This window comes from Psittacula echo (assembly GCF_963264785.1).
Source record: "Psittacula echo genome assembly, chromosome: 6".
NCBI lineage: Eukaryota > Metazoa > Chordata > Aves > Psittaciformes > Psittacidae > Psittacula > Psittacula echo.
In genome coordinates this window covers 45,769,886-45,788,763 of record NC_137743.1, presented here as the reverse complement: position 1 = coordinate 45,788,763, position 18,878 = coordinate 45,769,886, and the positions used below count along the sequence as shown (strand labels likewise).

Here is an 18,878-nt window from a genome sequence, read left to right as displayed (position 1 = left end):
GGCGTGGCGTGGCGTCAGACGCACGGCCGACGTGGGAAGCCAGCGCGGCGAAGCCGCCGGGCCGGAAGTGGGCGGGGGACGAGGTGCGACGTATTTCCGGCGGGGAGCTGGCGGCTGCCGAGGAGGGGAGTCGGTGGCGCGGCGGCCCGGGAGCAGCCGTCGGTGAGTGGTGGCGGCGGGGCCTGTGGCACTGGGGGGGGCCCCGCGGGGCGGTGGGGGCCGGGCAGGGCTCGGGGCGGTGACGGGGGGTGACACGCAGGCAGGGCGGGGGCGGGGCGGTGGCTAGGCCGCGCCGCCCGCCCTTGAGGCCGCCGTCAGGGCCGCTTCCACCTACCCCCCGCCCCTACACCACCGCCGCGGTCCTTGCTGCCGCCGGGAGCCCGCGTTAGGGAAGCCCGCGCGGGGGTTGGGGGTGTTAGTCACCGCTCCTGCCGCCGGGCCGCGCTCGGACTCGGGAGTCAGGGAGGGGAGCGGGACCTGCTCCGGAGTGGCAGCATCCCACGGCGGGGGCACGCCGCCGGCTTCCGAACCCTGTAACCCTGGTTTTGTCCCCGCAGGCGAGTAATCTTCAGCGATGTCTTTCATTTTCGAATGGCTCTACAACGGCTTCAGCAGTGTACTGCAGTTTCTAGGTAATGCCACATTATGTGGGTTAAAAAGCTCAGCTTGGGCTGTGGTGCCTGCTCTTAGGTCAGTTTGGCTTCTCACAGTTGCCGGCATCACTTAAGAGCTGGTGATTAAGGCATGTGTGCAATAACTCTGGCTAGGATGAAATCTGACAAGCTGCAAATCAGCAAAGGATATTTTACACTAGGGGAAGAAACTTTCCGAATATCTGGAGGTGTTGGCCTCCTGCTCAATCCTTCTCTTGCCATTTACAAATGTGAGAGCAGCTGGGCTGATGCCAAGGCCCTGTGTAGCCCAGGGCCCTGCCCTGGGCAGATGTGCTGCCTAGCCAGGGAACCCTGTCTTCCTCGTCCTGGCATCCAAGCTCACCAGTTCCACCCGAGCTTGCCCTGCTGCTGTGACTCTCTGGCTTGCTTCTTCTCAAATGATCACTTCCTACACCAAGCTACCAGTTCAGTGACATGCCCCAGGGAGCTGCTGGCCACTGACTAATGCAGCTGATCCAGGTTGAAGGCTCTTTGGGAAGGTGCTGGCCAAAACATTGCCCAACCCAGGGTGACCTGCGCAGCTGGGCTGGCTGCTGCACTGTGGCACAAGCAGCCCTTTCCTGGGCTGCAAGTGATGGAGAAGCTCCTCATGTCAGAGTTGTGAATTCCATTGGAGATCCTTGCCAAGGGATAGAGTGCTGTCTATCCAGAACACCTCACAGTGGTAGTGAGGGATGAGCGAAAGTTCTGCTGGAAACCTAAGGGAACTTTGCTGTGGCAGATGCCACAGCATTTGGTTCACCGGGAAGTGAACAAAAAGCCAACACCAAACAAGTTTATCTGAAGAAAATGATCTGTTGTTTCACACTTTGCACTGTTTCTTCAACAACTTGCTGCTGTCTTTTACAAGGTGATTTAATTTTCACTTTTAAATACTCCTTTGGGGCAACATACTCATCCATAAGCATTGTACAGAAGCAGTACTTTGCTGCACACTCTTCTGTTAGGGGGTATCTGAGGAAAGAATTTGTTGCTCTTAGGAATATGAGCTTAGGAAACATCTGTTGTTGTAGACATGACCGTGGGCTTCCCTGGTAAAAGCCAGTTTAAGCTATATGGGTTTTTTTCCCTGCTGTTCTGTGCCCGTGCTGGAAGTCCTGTATGTGCACAGGAGGCAGCATAGCCCTGAGAGAGGGGTTCATAAGCAAACAGCATCAAGCTGGAGTGTTTCTTGCTTGTTTTCCTTCCAGGTTTGTACAAGAAGTCTGGAAAACTGGTGTTCCTGGGCTTGGATAATGCAGGCAAAACCACTCTGCTGCACATGCTCAAAGACGACAGGCTGGGTCAACATGTCCCAACACTACATCCCAGTAAGTCTGCCAGCAACGGAGCCCCGCCTGCCTTGTCGTGTGGGTTTTCCTCTTTAGTGATGGAGATACAGTGTCGCAAGGTGCCTCAGTGATAGCTCTGCACTGGGCGGACAGACTTTAAGAGTCCTAAACCTGCATGTGAGGTTGCAGTTGCATGTTGGTTGCCTGGGCTGAAGTGGATTTGCATTTTCCTGTCAAGTATAAAACGGAGAAACTGAGGACTGGCATGGCTCAACTATTATAATGTGCCTCTCTAGGGGGGGAGTGGGTTTATAAGGAAAAGTATAATAAGGTATAACAATTGCAGATTAGTAAGCATGTACATAAGTAGGGAAGTGGGAGAAATTATTTTCTCCCGCTCATGACTTTGTGAAATTACTCCATTAGAGTGGCTGAATTCTGTGTGGGGAATTCCTGAATTCTGCAGGGTATCTCATACTAGGAGAGTGTGTGATGTTAACACAAGTCCCCAGGAAATTCTCTCTGTGATAGCTGCATCATTTTCCTGAAACACAGCCTGTATTTGTGCTTTTCAGCATCAGAGGAGCTGACGATTGCTGGAATGACCTTTACGACTTTTGATCTGGGTGGACATGAACAAGGTAAAAGTGAAGTTGCTGGGTGGGAGGCACCAAATGAGCTCAAGCCCCCTGATGTACACAGTGTTCCTGAGCCACCTTAAGAAACATCTACCAAAAAGTGATACTGAAAGGTTATGGCAATTAACAGTACCTAATTATTCATTTCCTGAAATTATTTGTGGAGCAATACATGGAAACAGCCTCCCAGCTCTAGGATACTAGTTGTCTCAGTGGTTCAATAGTTCTGCTTAAGTCTAGCACTTTGGAAAAAAGTGCTGCCAGTTCATGACTGAAGTATTTTTAGTTCTAAGCAAAGTTTTTCTGCCTTTTTTTTAAATACGTAGAAGTACTGGAAGACAGACATCCTAAAGGCTGAAAAGGCAGCCTTGGCTGCCAAAGCTTGCTTACAAAAGCAGAGTGTAACTGGCTCTTTGAACTGCCTGTCCTGCAGCCTCAGCCAGACCCTTACCCAGGAGGTCTTCTGTTGTCTTGAGGAAATCACAACAAAGAGTGTGGCTCCTATTTGGGTGTAGTTTTCCCGTTGGCTTCAGGTAGTGTTCTCACGGGCCAGTGTTTGTCACTTCTGTGTCCCAGCTCGCCGGGTCTGGAAGAACTACTTGCCAGCCATCAATGGGATCGTCTTCCTGGTGGACTGTGCAGATCATTCACGTCTTATGGAATCCAAAGTTGAACTTAATGTAAATATACTTTCTTTTTTCCTTCTCCAAGACTTCTGAATAGCTAAATTATAAGTAACATTTGGGGGGCGAGGGGGCTGAAACTTGTGCCCATCATAGTTTGAGAGTCTCATGCTTTGGATTTTCACTTCCAGTGCAGCTTTTACACTAGCGATGTGCTGTGCAAAGTGTGTGCTTGCAGGAGCTTGCACATGACTTTATGCGGGGACCAGATAAGAATGTATTTATAAGTACCCTCTCACAGAACTGGAGAAGCTGGTATGCCCTTACTGTGGGTTGACCTCAAGGCCAGGTTGGGTGGGACTTTGAGCAACTTGTTCTAGTGGAAGTTGTCCCTGCCTATGCAAGTGGGGGTGGAAGTAGATGAGTTTTAAGGTCCCTTCCAACCCTGACCATTCTGTGATTTTATGATCACTCTAGGCTCTTGAGCAGCCTTTGAAGAAGTTTTGAAACAGCCGGCAGATTCAGATAGGACCTGCTTCTGAGAAGCCTTTCCAGAGAAGCTCCCTTCTACAGGAGTACTGTAGCACCGAAAAATAGCCCTTGCTGGTCACAGAGCTTAGACAAAAATATTCTCTTCAAATAATGAGGGTTTTGTCTGCCTCTATTTAACTTTCCTTCCATCTTGCACACAGGCGCTAATGACAGATGAAACAATATCCAATGTGCCAATCCTTATCTTGGGTAACAAAATCGACAGACCGGAGGCCATCAGTGAGGAGAAGCTGCGGGAGATCTTCGGGCTCTATGGACAGACCACAGGAAAGGTAGGGAGGGATCCCAGTACCAGATTGTCCATAAGCAAGGGAGGGCTTGTGTGTTAACTTGCAGAATGAGGCTCAGCCCAGAAACTAATTGAGCTGTTACTGTGAATTTGTCCACAATGTCAACCCAAAATGAATTAACAATAATAATAGTAGTAATAATAATACCACCACTACCCTTGGGCAAGTTTTGAAACTGTCAGATGTGCAAAACACAGTAGCTCTGCAGCAATGAGGGGATTAAGTGTCAAGCTGGTATGTCAGCATGTTGTCTAGCTCTTCTGGCTTCACTGCTCTGCATTTCCATCCCGTCACCCATCTGATCACTTTTTCAGTGTTTACAAACAGTACAGTTAGAATTAATTAGGAATACTGGTAGTGGTGGCAGTAAAACACTGCAAGTAAAACACTGGTACTCTTGGTGCTAGCTTGTGCATGCAGTGACGATTGCTTCTTGTATCACATTGCCAGGCATCAGAGGTACGTCACACTGTGCCTCAAAACCCATTTGCTTCAGTGTTTCTAACACCCATGCTCCCACACTGCTGGCTTTGAAAGCCTGGTGGGTCCCTCTTGCAAAGGGGCTGTGGTGCAGCAGAGAGGGGAAATTCCCTGGGCAGAAACAGGTTTCCCTAGACAGAGGTTTCTATAGAGGGCAGTGACTCTTCCCTGAGGGCAGCAGGGGCACGTTCTGACTTGCCTTTGGATTTCCTTAGGGAAACGTGCCACTGAAAGACCTGAATGCACGCCCCATGGAAGTGTTTATGTGCAGTGTGCTGAAGAGGCAAGGCTACGGCGAGGGCTTCCGCTGGCTATCGCAGTACATTGACTGATACTTGGACGGACACGAGAGTTTTACTCCTCTGGACTGATCTTGTTCACAGCTTCCTATGGACTTTTCTATTTAGAACACGGAAGGCTTTCCAACCACATACTGGCATTGACCAAGAGACTCCTGGTTTTCGGCTGCCCAGTCGCACAGTGGTGACACAACTCTTTTCCACGTGACGGGGAGGCAGCACCGTTCTGCACGCGGGTGCACATCGTCCCTTTCAGTTTGGTTACAGCGGGGCTGATGTGACGTGGGAAGTCAAACTCTGCACGTTGCACTGTAACAGCTTAGAAAGAGAGCACGTCTCACCACTGTGGTTAATTGACTTAAGAAAAAGGAAGAAAAAGCAATTATATTTTTTAAAGAAAGTGTTCATGTAAACAGCGTCCCTTCTAACTTTTTAGTTGAACATTCATCTTGTTTAGTCCAGAGTCTGGTTAGGGTTTTTTTAAAAACATATTTAACGATACTTAGGTATTTCACAAATTACTGAACCAAGGTATCACGATATTAGAAGTCCTCAATAAACATAGCATTTGGGTTTAACCAAGCTGTAGGGTGGCTGTGCTGTGTCACGCTGACCGACGACAGCAAGGCTGCCGTTGAGGCTGACGCGTGCAATCAGAGCTTCTTTAGTTTACAGAGATATGTTTTAGGTGGAGGGGAGCCCCTGCAATCACACCTGGTTTAGTGTGTGCAGGTGGCCGTCGGCTGTGGCTCCCGATGGAACGGTGGGCTCAAGCCCAGCATGCTGCTGGCTCCCCCCGCAGCTAGGCTGGGCCCCCCCGGCCCAGGATGTCGAATGCTCGCTGCGGCATCACAGGAAGAACCTTGAAGCTGTTTTGGTGGTTGTAGCTTGGAAGTGTTTGACATTTGCATATCATGAGGTTATTAATGTAGACTAAAGCGGTTTCTTTTATACTCAACGGACTTTTTGTCTGAAGTTTCATTACTGTCTAGCGCTCATTTTCAGTTAAATAAAGACATCTTTCTCCTCCGAAGGGGTAGCAATCCTCAGTCTAACCTGGCATTGGCTGCGCATGCGTGCCTGGTGCTGCTTTCAGTGAGGGGAAAACAAAATGCAAACGGGCAGAACAAACTCGCTGTCACCAAGCCCTCCTGCTAAGGCAGGATCTGTACACTCGGCCCAGGCTTGAAGCCACCCTTAACTTCTCCCCAGAGCAGCAGCGACTGCTTGAAATGCTGCCCTAGCAGGCGAAGCAGCTTCAGGATAGTCCGACACCATGGCAGAGCAGAGCCCATACAAAAATTGAGTGTGCACGGACCTGGCAAGGCGCTGCTTTGGGGAAATGTGAAGGCAGGAGAGCTGCTGGTGAGGGGAACTGCGGCAGAGCAGAGGGCTTGCCGGCCTCGGGGCTGGTAACTGGCAAAGCTGGTGGATTTCAGGAGCAAGCGGGGGCTTTCTTCTTGGTGTAATAGCCCCGCACTGAGGCCTGCAGTGCCATTTACTCCCAGGGTTCTTGGAATTTTAGCTCTTTGAAGGGATTCTGCAGGTACTGGTACCTCTTTTGGCAGAGAAGGCGAAGCTTTGGTGCTCCTTCGTGTTGTAGACTAGCAAGCTCACAGGGCAGAAGCTTCGTCACTCTGAAACTGGAGCGCCAGGCACTGAGCCTACGGACGAGGGGGTGCGTTGTGCCAACATTTCCTGCTCCTCGGGAGAGCAGGGAAGCGAACGCTTCCGTGAGGCAAGCGAGGCTGGACCCGGCAACATGCCGGGGGACAGAGGGAAGGACGCCGGCACCCGGCCCGGAACGACCGGTCGTACAGGGACGGATAAGAGGGCCCCGGGCAGGGGGCGGGGGGGCAGAGGCGTGGCCCACGGCCGAGAGGTACCGGCCCCTGCCCGGGAGGCGGTACCGAGGCCCGGCCCAGCCCTCCCGGTCGCTGCGGGCCGCGGGGGGGCGGTGTCGGCGCGGTCGGGTCTGACCGTTCCGCGTTGCACTGCTTGGCACCGCCCCTCCCCGCCCCGCCCCGCCGGCAGCGCTGCCCGCGGGCTGCTCCGCAGGCTGCCAGCCGCGCGGCCGCCGCCATGGCGGAGGAGGGGGTCTGCTGCGTGGTCAGCGTTTCCGGCCCGACCGACGGCCCCTGGAGCTGCAGCGGTGTGGTCCTGAGCCGCGGCCCCGCGCTGGTGCTGTGCCAAGGCGCCGTCTTCGCCCCGTTTCTGCGGGACGGCCCCGCCGTCTGGGCGCAGCCCCGCGCCCTGCTGCCTGCCGCCCTCCGGCCCTGTCCGCGCATCCTCGTCCTACAGCCCCCGGCGGGGATCCGAGCCCCGGCCCTTGGCCTCGACGCCCCGGCCGGCGGCCTGCAGCAGCATGAGGCCAGGCTCCTGGCCCTGGTGCCCTGTGGTGCCTTCCAGCAGGCGCTGGGGCGAGCCTTCGGGCCGGCCGAGCAGTGGCGCTTCGGCGGGGAGGCGGCGGGGGACGACCCGCGGTCTCTGCACTGGTTCGCCTGGCTGCGGGTGCCCGGCCTCGACACCCCCGGGGAGGGCTGGACCGCCCGAGCGAGCGCCAGCTGCCTGCGCAAGGGCGAGGGGCTGCTGGCCTGCGGGTCCCCGTTCGGCGCCCTCTGCCCCGACCTGTTCCTCAACACCCTGAGCAGAGGGGTGGTGAGCAACCTGGCCGGGGAGGAGAACGCCCTCATCCTGACGGACGCGCGGTGCCTGCCCGGCACTGAGGGCGGCGGGGCCTTCCTGCCCTTGCCCGACGGGCCTCTCTTGGTGGCCGTCATCGCCGCCTCCTTCTGCTGGAAGGGCGCAGAGTGGGTCGGGCTCACCCTTCTCTGCTCCCTCTCCGCCATCCTGCGCAGCAGCGCCAGCGTCCTGGGCGAAGCCGGGGTCGTGGTGCCGCCCGTGCCTGGGCGGGTGGCCGCGGTGCCGGCAGGCGGCGGGCAGGACCCGCTGGGCTGGGTGGCGCTGGTGGAGTGCGGGGCATCGTGGGGCTCGGGGGTGCTGCTGGCACCGCGGCTGCTCCTTACCTGCCGGCACGTGGTGGAGGCGGGTGCCCCGCTCCGAGTGACGCCGGCACCGGGCCCCGGCCGGTGAGTGCGGCTGTGTGTCCCCACCTTGTCCCCGCGCTGTGTGCCCGTGCCGTGACGTCTCATGTCCCATGTCCTTAGGCCTGCCACTACCCTCAATGGACGCGTGGTATTCACCACCGAGGAGTCGTCCCCCTTCGACGTGGCGGTGGTGCAGCTGGAGGAGAGCATGCCCAGCTTCATCCCTCCATGCCCAGCAGACACCTTCCTCCCAGGTAAGCGGCCAGGGAACACATGGGGTGCTGGAGGAGGAGGGAAATCACCCCCTTACACCCACCTTCTGCCTCATCATCCCAGGGGAGGAGGTGAGCGTGGTGGGGTTCGGGGCACTGGGGAGGGCGTGTGGCCCCTCAGTGACAGTGGGAGTCCTGTCGGCCGTGGTGGCAGTGGCTGGGCGCCCTGTCATGCTGCAGACCACCTGCGCTGTCCATGGGGGCTCCAGCGGTGGCCCCCTCATCTCCTCCCGTAGCGGATGCCTCCTGGGTAAGCTGGGGTCTCTCATGAGTGAGGGGGGCCCATGTGTGTCCCTCAGCAGGACCTGGTGACACAGGCATCACTCCTCTCCACACCAGGGATCGTGGCCAGCAATACCCGGGACACTGGTGCAGGATCCACTTACCCCCACCTCAACTTCTGTATCCCCATCACCATCCTGCAGCCCCTCATCGCGCACTACCGCCACACCGGCGACCCTGCTGCCTTTGCTGGGCTCAACAGGGCGGATGAGGGGGTGCGGGCGGCCTGGCGGCTCCAGCGACAGCCGGGGCCTTCCAGCAAGCTCTGACCCCCTTGCGGGGGCTTGTGACAGGGACAGCGCTGCCAGATGCTGTCAGGACTGAGTGTCTGGACCCCAGCAGAGGGTGAGCATCCTGGGGTGAGGGACAAAGGCAGTGCCTTTGCCAGCTGCTGGTGACCCCAGACTGGCGGGGAGCTTGGAGGTTGTTTTATTTTCTCTCTGGAGCCATAAATGCTGTGAGTTGAGGCCCTGGTGTCCTGTGGTGCTGAGCAGCTGGGGTGGGGGAAGTGCAGGTCCTGACGGGATGTGGGCTGGATTGGGGTGGTCTTGTAAGGGATGTTCTGGGTAAGGAGTAGGATTGATTAGGAGTTGTGGCTGGGAAGGGATATAGGTTGGGGTCCAGGATTGAGAAAAGATGGTAGTTCTGAGTGCTGCTATGGCTCAGGGCCCTGTGGAGGAGGAAGATGGGGCTAATTTGGTGCTGGGCTGATGTCCTGTGCTGGGGCTGGGGCGTAAGTCTAGTTGGAGGAAGGTCAGTTCCATCCTTACGTCAGCTGAACACAGGGACCAGACCCAGAGGCACCCCACCAGCAGCCCTGGCTCCCCCCACAGGAGCACAGAGGGCATCAGGGCAGGCACGGGCAGGAGCGCGCTTGACACAGCACGGGGTATTTATTTCACAGCCGCTATACAACGCCGGGGGCCGGGGTGGCCACGCAAGCACAGCACGAGGGGGATGCGGGGCAGGGGGGCAGGTTATCTATGGAGGGGGTGTTTGGTTTTGTTCCTTTTCTCCCCACGTTTATTAGCGCTGCTGGCCCGGTCGCAGGGCACACAGCAGCGCACTAGGCCTGCATGGCTTTACTCAAAGACAAAAAGCTCAGATTCGCACAAGCGGAGCTCCCAGCCCTGCTCACCCCCTCCCTGGGCGAGCACCCTGATGCCCCATCCCACACAAGGCCGTGGGGGTACCCCTGCCCCACACCACACCAGTGGCGGGGGTTCACGGGGACCCCCAGCTGGGGGGCTGCCACCCGGCTGTGCCGCCCGCCAAGCTCTGCTGCTCCTCTACCAGATGTAGCCACCATCATCGCCCTCGCCTGCTTCACCCTCTTCTTCCTCGCCTTCCTCACCCGCCTCCTCCGGCTCCTTCTCCTCCTCGTCCTCCCAGCCCACGCTGCTTCCAAAGTCGCCTGAAAACCCAGCTGCCTCCTCTGCTGGGGCAAGGGGCAGAGGCTCACGGCCAGGTCCTGGGGCTGTGGCCCCCTTCCTGGGCAGGGGGATCACCCCCTGCTTCCTCTCCATGCACTCACCGCAGTCAGGGCTGCCATGGCTGCGGGTGCCTGTCAGCTCGACGCCGTGCTGATCCACACACCAGCACTCCCCGCCGCCCGGCTCACACTGCGCCCGCTGGTAGTACCCGTCCTCGTCACAGCTGGGGATGAAGGTGCCTGCACGGAAGCAATGACACCCCACGGCCACCCAACCACATGCAGGGCAGGGTCCCCCACAGAGGTCCCCGTCCCTCCCCAGCCTGGCTGTGCAGGGCCCTGCCAGGGGACAAAGGTCCTGGGACCCCTCACTCACCCAGCTTTTTTTTAGCTGCCTCTTGGATCTGAATCTTCTCCAGCTCCCTCAGACAGGGCGGCTCTGCAGCACCCCCATATGCCCTCTTAGGGTGGGCATGCAGCCCCACAGGGTGGCCATCTCCCAGCCCTATGATGGCAGCCCCGTGACCCCGCAGTGTGCATCCCCATGGTGCACATTCCCCCTCAACCACATGGCATACAGCCTGCTGAGACCCTGCAGTGTGCAGCCCCCCATGGTTTGCATCCCCCCGACTCATGGTGTACTTCCTCATGACCCCACAGCATGCACATCCCCTACCTCCCCCCAGTGTGCTGCCCCCCCCAGCTCCACAGCATACGTTTCCCATGACCACCCAGTGTGCATCCCCCACCATGGTGTGTTTCCCCCTACTGCATGTCCTGCCATGGCAAGCATCCCCCCCACCCTAACCCCACAGCATGGATTCCTTATGACCCCACAGTGTGCATTACCCTGACCCCTTGGTATGCATCCTTCTGACCCCATAGCACCACCCCCAGGCATGCACCCCCTGCCCCAGCAGATCACAACGCACTTTCCCTCCAGAAGCAAAAGCACCACTCGGGAGCAGAGACGCGGCCATCCTTGGAGGTGTCGCAGGAGTTGAAGAAGGCGCGGATGCACACCTCGTACTTGTCCAGGTTGATGGCAGCCAGCTCGGCCGCTTCCAGGAAGAGATCCCCGCTCGTGTCCAGACGGGCAAACATCCACCCCACTGCCTCCTTGCAGCTGGCTGCTATGCTCCTCTCCAGTGCTGTGGGGCAGGATGCGGCCCATGGCTGCCAGGATCCCCCCATGGAGAGTGCCCCATGTCCCCTCCCCTGCAGCGGGGACACATACCGCTGGTCGGGCTGGCCGGGAGGCTGCTGGAGCCATTCTGCTTGGCATTCTCCCGCAGGAGCTGGAACCAGTCACGCAGGCGGTCGCCCAGGTCGGCCAGGTCCTGCCCGGTACATGGCTCTGGGAATGGCCCAGGGTGCGGTGTCAGGCCAGGCAGGGCTAGGGGACACCCCCCGGTGCTCCCCATGCACTCACCTTGCTTGCTGTCAACAGCAGGGCTGTGTGGGGTTGGGCAGGGGCACTGCCCCTCGCACCGCACCGTCAGCTGCTTGCTGGCCAGGCACGCCTGCTGCTCCAGCTTGCACTGCGGGGCGGCAGCAGGACATCGGCAGGGGGGACACAGCAGTGTCCCCCTCCCTGCGGTGAGGTGCCGCCATCCTTACCGCTGAGCTGTAGGTGTGGCCGTCGGAGCCGCAGACGGCAGTGAGCGGTGCGGAGTGGCAGGGCTTGCAGCCCCCATGCCCCTTGGTACTCGGCAGCTTGATTCTGCATGGGGTGAGACGCAGGGGTCAGTGCTGGCCCCACATCTTCACCTCTCCCAACCAGCGGCTTAGCCCTGGCCCTGCAGCCCTCCTACCTGTGCTCCAGCTTCTTGCGGCTGATGCACATGGCACGCTGGTAGCCCTGTGCCACGCACACCTTGTGCCGGCTGCACTTCACCTTCTGGCAGGGGTCCTTGGTGGTGTCCAGGGCTGGGGGGAGCAGAGAGGGGCAGGTGCAGGTGGGGACCCCTCAGGGGAGCCCATCAGCAGTGGCCACCAGCTGGCCTGGCACAAAGTGCCATTCAGGCTGCCGCTGGGCAGCACCCCAGCACCAGCTGCCGCTTCCCAGCATGCACCAGCCCCAGTGATGCTCCCAGCTGGAAGGGAAAAGCCTGGGGGATGCAGGCAGAAGGTGTTCCCCCAGCCATGGTGGCTGGCACCAAGCCCCATGTGCCCCATCCCAAACCTGTCCCAGCTCCATCCCAGTGGTACCTTCATCGCCAGGCTGGTTGTCCTCCCAGCTCTTGATGTAATCATCCTGCAAAGGGGGCAGAGCCTGGATAAGTGCAGGTGGCGGGAGAGGTGACACTGAGCCAGGTGTGCCACCACCCAACTTGACCCACCAGCCTGGCAAGGCTTCCCCTACATTGCACACGCCGCCCACACCAGGAGGGGAGCAAGCAGGGGTGGGGAGCAGCCTCCCCCCCAAAAGCAGGCTGCACCAGGGCTTTGCAGCCCCTGGACGCTCACCTCCACCTCCTGGCAGCATGGCAGCGAGATGGCCCAGCCGATACCGGAAAAGAGAGAGAAAGAGAGAGCAAGAGCACCCAACGTCAGCCCCAGGACAGCCCAAAACCTCTGCTGCTGGCCCGAGCCCACGGTGATGGGCACCTTGTGCCAGTTCACCACCCTGACCTTCGGAGGTGCCCAAAGGTCTTTTCACCCCCTAGATGTCACAGTCACCCACCCCCATTCTGGCTCAAGACCTGTAATCCTGGAGAGCCTTTACAGAGGTTAAAACCTTCCCCACTGTCCCTTGGCCAGCCAGGAAATGCAGAGAACAGGGATGGATTAGGTATTAGGTGGAGGAAGCCCCCTGGGGCCCAGTAGGGCCCCATGGGATCCCTGTGGGGTGGCAGTCCTTGTGCTGCTGCCCATTTTTTTTCCATAGCAAGCCCAGGAGCAGGCTTAGATGGATGTCACTGCCTGGGGAGGCAGGGCTGCTCTCCGGGGGACCTGAAAGCATCCCAGGAGCCAGGAGGAGCAGTGGGGGACACAAACCCTCCTGGCAGGCAGCACTGCTCACCCCACAGGATGCTCTATGGTGGGTTTCATGATAAGGCAGGAGCATCCCTGCAGCCCTGGGGAGGGCAGGCAGGGGGTTGGATGGCAGCTTGAATCAGCGGCAGCTCCGGAGGGGATGTCTCTAGCTCCAGCGCAGCAGTGTTTGCACTGCAATCGATAGCCGCGTTCCCGTGCAGTGATTAGTAACACTGCGGTGCTCAGCAGCTCCCTGCAGCGCAGCTCTCAGCACAGCCGCTGGCCTCCTCCCCGCTGCACCGCGGGTCCCACACACCCCCCACCCCCCACCCCCACTCCAGTGCTGCTTGGCCAAAACGCACATAAATCCACGGGATTTGCTTATTAATCCACACTAGCCACCGGCAATGTCATAGACCCCTGGACCCGAGGGGATCTGGCACAGCTAGGCAGGCCCCATGTGTGCTGCTAGCACCCCCATGTGTGGGGGTCTCTCAGCCCCAAATCCCGCGGAAATGCCCAATGCCATGGGGGCACATCCACACGTGCTCCCCTCTCGAGCGTTTTGCAGGCGGCTGAGGTCCCGGGTGCCCAGTGCTGCACTGCCCAGCCAGATACATTGATGGTGGAGGTCTCCGGGGATGCATTAGCTCATTCCAGGCACCCTCACCCGTGCTTTGTCCCCCTAGCTGGTTTATCTGGGGGGGGGGTCGTGGGGCACATCTGCCGGCAGCACATCCTTGCTCCAAGGTGAACCTGGACACGCATTTGGACAAAGACTGGAGGGGCCTGATGTGTGCCCCCTCCCCACTCGCTCGGCTGCCGCAGGTCCCCTGGACAAACCCCCTTAGCTGAGAAGGCAACGACGCCGCCCCCCGGACACGAGCTGGGTGTGACATGGGGAAAAGGTCTAAAATAAGCCCAGGAAAGATCTCAAGTGCCCCAGAAAATTAAAGGCTGGAAATAGATGCTACCGAGGGGCTGCGTCAAAGCTCGGGGTTAGGGGATCCAGAGCCGAATGTGCCCGTCGCCTGCCATCGCTCCGGAGGTGTCTGCATCCTCCTGGTCCCTGACTCGCATCCTCCATCCCCGGGACCGCCATCCCCCGGGACACAGCCGGTCCCGGCTCCCCGCAGGGCTCAGCGGAACGCGGAGCAGAGGTGCCCTGACCCCCGCTGCGCTGCTACCGAGGGGCTGAGGCTAGGGCGCAGCCCCCGCGAAGAGTAGGCAGGGCCTGTCTGTGCCTTGATGCGGTGCAGTGGACAGCACACCCAGGTGCCTGGCGAGATTGGCTTTGGTGTCAAGCCCTGGCCACGGTGGCCTTGGCATTAGCCGCGCCAGATTTGGCGATGGGCACGGTGGCGTGGCGTCGGGCACGGTGGTCTTGGCGCTGCCGAGCCGCGAGCATCCCCCGGGTACCGGGGCCGTTAGCCGCCCACGGCCGCCGCGGGAGACAGCGGGATGCCGGCAGCGCCAAGCACCCCCGGTCGCCTGCGAAGGAGCTGGTGCCGGGGGGAGGGTCGTGCTGCGGCAACCGCAGCGGCGGGGGGGGGAAGGGGCTCCCGGTGCCCAGCGGCGCGTCCCGATCCCCCCACCCCCCCCCCCGCTACCGGCGCGGACTCACGTCTCGGAAGCGGTTCCAGTGCTTGATCCTACCGCCGTACTGGGAGATGGAGGAGAGCCATTGCTCATCCTCCATGAAATTGCCGGGGCTCTCCCCCGCTGCGGCGGGCCCGGGGCCGATGGCGGGGCCGGCGGCGGGTCCTGCGGCGGCGGCAGCGGGCAGGAGCAGGGCCAGCAAGGCCATCAGGGCGCGGCGCCCGCCGCAGCCCCGCATGCTGCCGCAGCGCCGGGGGGAGCGAGCGCGCGGCGCGAGCGGAGCGGCGCGAAGCGGTGCGGTGCGCACGGGGAGGTGCCGGCGGCGAGTGCGGCCGCGGGGCGGCACCGGGCGGCACCGGCGGGAGGGCCGGGGCGGGGCGTCCGCCGCGCCCGCCGCACCTGCGCGCCGGCACCGGGGAGGGGAAGCCGCCGGCATGGCACGGCTGCATCCCGGTCCCTTCCCTACCTCCATTCTTTATCCCTCATCCTGCATCCCTGGTCCCTACCATCTCCCCACAGGGCACCCCCCATCCCTTCCACATTTCCATCGTGTAACCCACATTCTGCATTCCCCGTCCCTACTACGTCCCCATCCCACACCCCCGGTGCCTGCCATGTCCCTATCCTGCAATCCCCAACTTGCATCTCCTGACCTTGCCGTGCCCCCACCCTGCAGCCCTTGCCCTCCTTCCCCACCAAAACCCTACCCTCTATCCCCCATTTTCTAACCCGTGTTCTCACCCTGTATCCTCTGTCCCTGCCATGTCCCCACCCTGCATCCCCCATCTTTTACCCCATCACTGCTATGCCACCCTGTGATCCCTTGGCCACCTCAGCACTGCATTTTGGAGCTCCAGGAAGGATGTCCACCCCAGCCCCAAGGGAGGCCACCAAGCAAAGAAAGGCGAGTTTCACACCACTGCTTTTGGGTTTTCCCTCCTCTCAGCTCAGGGAAGGCAGGCAGGGTGGGCATGGGGCCACTTGCACGGACATCTCTGCTGAGGCTTGGCAAGGAAGGACGCTGACAGCTCACTCCAGCTGCAGCTGGGGAGCTCCCAGCACACACATGGCTTTTCTTCTCTGCAAGGATGCTCAGGATAGAGACAGAACACAGCACTGCATTTCCTCACAGGAGAAGCAGCAGCTAGAGGCCATGGAAGCAGCAAAGCTGACCCTCAAAGAAGCTGCTGCATTTGGAAATAAAGCTGGATTAAGAAAAGTGTTATTTTCAACTTTATGGTTAATGATGAACTGTCCTCCTGACCTGGGCTCTGAGTTCTGCTGCTGAGCAAAATGATGGCATACAGCACCTTCCTTCCTCTGTGCACTAAGGACGCAGGGATCTGCCAGCAGGATGGCCAGCCTCCAATGCAGCCTAGGTGGGAAAAGAAGTGGAGCAGCAGATTTCAGTTTTAACAAGTTTTAGGCAAGCTCTAAAGCATCAGATTATATCTTACAAAGGCGTAACACTGCCTGGTTTAATGGGATTTCAATTAATTGGTGCAGGACCATGCGTAAACCACAGTTTTATCATGCTTGGTATGGAACTGTTTAATTATGTTTATAAACAATGATAGATGATAATCCATCATGGCGTATTTTCTTCTGGCCCCCACCCCCAAAAAGCAGTAGCTGTGTTTTATTTATGTGAGTAGCTCCCTTGTGTAAGGGTGAGGGGATACAACACTCAACTCTGCCCCTTTCATTCGCGTAAGTGCTCTTGTTTCAAAAGCACTGCCAGCAAAACAGAGCTGCCACTCCACCAGACTCACGTGTGTGCTTAACATTATACAAGAGGATCAAGTGAGGTGTGAATTTAAGTACATGCACAACAGTTTGCTGGATCACAGCCTAACCTACGACTCCACGGATGAGAGAAAAAGACCAGCACTCTTAATTCTGTCCGGGAACATGGGTGTGAAACGAATTTAGCCGTGCCAGGCTACAGCAGCGGGATAAGCCACTTACCACCGAAATTCAACCAACTTCCAAATGCTCACAGAAATAATTGTCCTTAAAACATGTCTGCACTAGTGGGAAGTGGAGAAGTATCCTTATGTAGAAGGATATCTTATATATCCTTATTTATCCCTCCTTGTAGAAAAGTCCTGTTTGCCTCAATGCCAAGATGCTGTTCAGAAGGTCAAAGCTAGTCCCACATTAGGGAGGTGAGAGGGCTCAGTCCCAAGGCCAGATGCACTGTGAGCCTACCTCAGTGAAGAACAACTCAGAATCGCCCAGGAGCTTTCTGAGGTACATCTCTCTTCCTGCACAGGCAGCATTGCTAGCGGCTGTGCAAGTAGCTCCCAGGTCTGTTCTTTGGGTAGCTGATGAGATTTGCCAAGTACCTCTTCAGGCTGGTGGAACGATGACAGCAACTGGTGTCAAGTGCTCTCAGCACCTCCCTGCATTGGGCTGCTAGAGAGCGTGCCAGTGCTCTGCTTGCTGAGGAAACAGTTTCGAGTGACCCTTCTTCCTTCACTTCGAGAGCACAAAGGCATTTGGCTGCAAGAAAAAGGAGAGACAAAAAGCCCCATGGCTGTAATTGGGTGCAAGCACGGATGCCACAGTAAAAGGCAACCAGCACAACCACATATAACTTGATTTCCTGGCAAGCAGACTTGAAGGCAGAGATAGTCAGTTTGGTCTTGGAAACACAACTGGCAACACATTTTTGGGAAAAAAAGAAAGCCACTCCAAATCCTGACCATCTCCAATTGCTGTTCAGGCATGCAGTCAGGGCACAGCCACACCAGCTCATTTTGGGAGGAAGGAGATGGGATTAAAACCTCTTATATACAATCACTACTAAAAGTGAGTGCTGAGGGAGCAGCCCCATCCCTAGGTAACACACTCTCCGCCCGATGACAGCGTAATTACACATTCATGGCAGCAACTAGGAAGGGGCAGTAGCAGCTGCCCTCACTGCCAGGTTGTTACAGAACAACTAAACACCAGCATCTTCCATTTTTCGCACCGTTCATCCTCAGGCAAGTTGAAAACTTGTGTTGCTGTTCTTACTGAACATGTTGATTTACAAGAGCAAACAGTTGTCTTCAGATCTCTGAAAGAATCACAATGTTATCAAAGAGTTTTGCACTCCTTTTAACAGAGAAACCACCTACAAGGCGTACATTTTTTGACATGCTCCAAAGCGGTCACTGGAAAAAGCTCCTACCATAAATGCCTTCTTATTAACATAGTTGTGTGCTGGAAGTTTAATTACAGAAACTATCAATGCAACAGGAGATAAACACTTTGCTTTTGAAGGGAATTACTTTATTTGGAGATCTACATCACACAGGCACATTGCTGGAGATCCAAGCAATGCCTGACCTCAATATCCTTAAATCATGCTCCAGGGATCAATCTTGGATTTTAAATACTTATTTTAAGAACAAACTTCCTTCTTTCTGAAAGAAAGCTATGCTTAAACACCGGCGATGCCCCAAAAGCCACCTGCACCAGTTTTTCTAGTTGTTTTCTTGGAAAACGAACAGGCCACAGACATCACATGGGCACCTTTGCAACATTTCCATTACCAATGGGGAAAAGAGGTGGAAGGATTCCAGTTCCCCCGGAAGGGAGGGCAAGCAGTATGTGTAGGAAAAGCTCCAGGGGAATGCCATGGTTCCTGGCTGCAATGTGCTTTTGAGGAGTGATGAAGCATTCCTGCTGGAGTTCCCATGTTCCTATCCAAAATTCATGTCCCATGAAAACATTTCACTAACGAACATGTGCTTTTGCACAGAGTCAACCTGCTGCAGCACCCGCGTTGCCGCTTCAGAACATCAGCTGCCCAGATGTTGTGTAGTAGCCAGAGGCATCTGAGGAGAACCTCTGCGAAAGTCGCACTGAGTCCAGCTGCACCTCTCCAAAGTAGAAGTTCTCAAAGTGCTGAAAGAGAGGAGAAAAAAACATTTGAGGGGCACCTAGAGAAATGCAACCTGCAGCTGGCCCAAGGATTGCCCACAAGAGCTGACCCTGCAAAGCCCCTCTACTCATAGACCTGTTTTGCCTTTAATTAAGCTATTCTTTAAATTATTGCCTCCTCTGAAGACTGCAATCAGGGTATGAAATGAACACCTCCTTTCTACAGCAGCAATTGCTCACACCTTCTGTACCTTGCTTTCTGACTGTGCCTCATTTAGGGAGCTTGGGCAAGCTACTGACCAGCCTGAAGGCCATCACTCCCAGATGTCTCTTGCGGTTGCAGGCTCCACAGGAGCAGGGATTTGAGGCCAGGGTATTTTTACAAAGCCACAGGACGTACGACTTAACAGTTTTGGCTCAATTCTAACTCAAGCTAACAGGCTAGAGGTTCAAGGTTCTTCATCCCAGTACTGACCCCACTTTCTTCAACAAATCCTTCTTTGTTCAGCAAAGACTTGAGTGCAAATTAATGTAAGCAAGCCACCTCTGGGACCTCGAGGCGTGTCT

The 18,878-nt window shown here is 57.2% G+C and overlaps 4 protein-coding genes across 5 annotated transcripts in view; 2 read left to right on the top strand and 2 right to left on the bottom strand.

The window, feature by feature from the left end:
• The first annotated feature begins 32 nt into the window (after positions 1–32).
• Positions 33–5,789, top strand: SAR1A (secretion associated Ras related GTPase 1A). Its single transcript, XM_080620266.1, has 7 exons — positions 33–162; positions 558–632; positions 1,865–1,984; positions 2,521–2,586; positions 3,160–3,263; positions 3,899–4,030; positions 4,744–5,789. Exons 2-7 carry the CDS (start codon positions 575–577, stop codon positions 4,858–4,860), a joined length of 597 nt encoding a protein of 198 aa, XP_080476392.1. The 5' UTR covers positions 33–162; positions 558–574; the 3' UTR covers positions 4,861–5,789.
• A 1,081-nt stretch (positions 5,790–6,870) lies between these two features.
• On the top strand, positions 6,871–8,895 carry TYSND1 (trypsin like peroxisomal matrix peptidase 1). The gene is made up of 4 exons (XM_080620906.1): positions 6,871–7,916; positions 7,995–8,128; positions 8,211–8,396; positions 8,486–8,895. Exons 1-4 carry the CDS (start codon positions 6,910–6,912, stop codon positions 8,695–8,697), a joined length of 1,539 nt encoding a protein of 512 aa, XP_080477032.1. The 5' UTR covers positions 6,871–6,909; the 3' UTR covers positions 8,698–8,895.
• Positions 8,896–9,717: 822 nt separating this feature from the next.
• Positions 9,718–14,553, bottom strand: SPOCK2 (SPARC (osteonectin), cwcv and kazal like domains proteoglycan 2; the record flags this gene model as incomplete). Its single annotated transcript, XM_080620867.1, has 10 exons — positions 14,464–14,553; positions 12,072–12,126; positions 11,675–11,789; positions 11,481–11,583; positions 11,293–11,401; positions 11,098–11,217; positions 10,793–11,011; positions 10,237–10,299; positions 9,963–10,100; positions 9,718–9,863 (listed from the first exon to the last, which is right to left on the bottom strand). The coding sequence occupies exons 1-10, from the start codon at positions 14,536–14,538 to the stop codon at positions 9,718–9,720; spliced, it is 1,143 nt and encodes a 380-aa protein (XP_080476993.1). The 5' UTR covers positions 14,539–14,553.
• A 2,526-nt stretch (positions 14,554–17,079) lies between these two features.
• The window catches only part of ASCC1 (activating signal cointegrator 1 complex subunit 1), a 38,707-nt gene continuing 36,908 nt past the window's right edge, over positions 17,080–18,878 (bottom strand). For both annotated transcript variants that reach the window (XM_080620862.1, XM_080620863.1), the window contains exon 10: positions 17,080–18,335. In XM_080620862.1, coding sequence (XP_080476988.1) covers positions 18,222–18,335 — 114 coding nt within the window. In that variant the 3' untranslated portion in view covers positions 17,080–18,221. The remainder of the gene's footprint in view (positions 18,336–18,878) is intronic.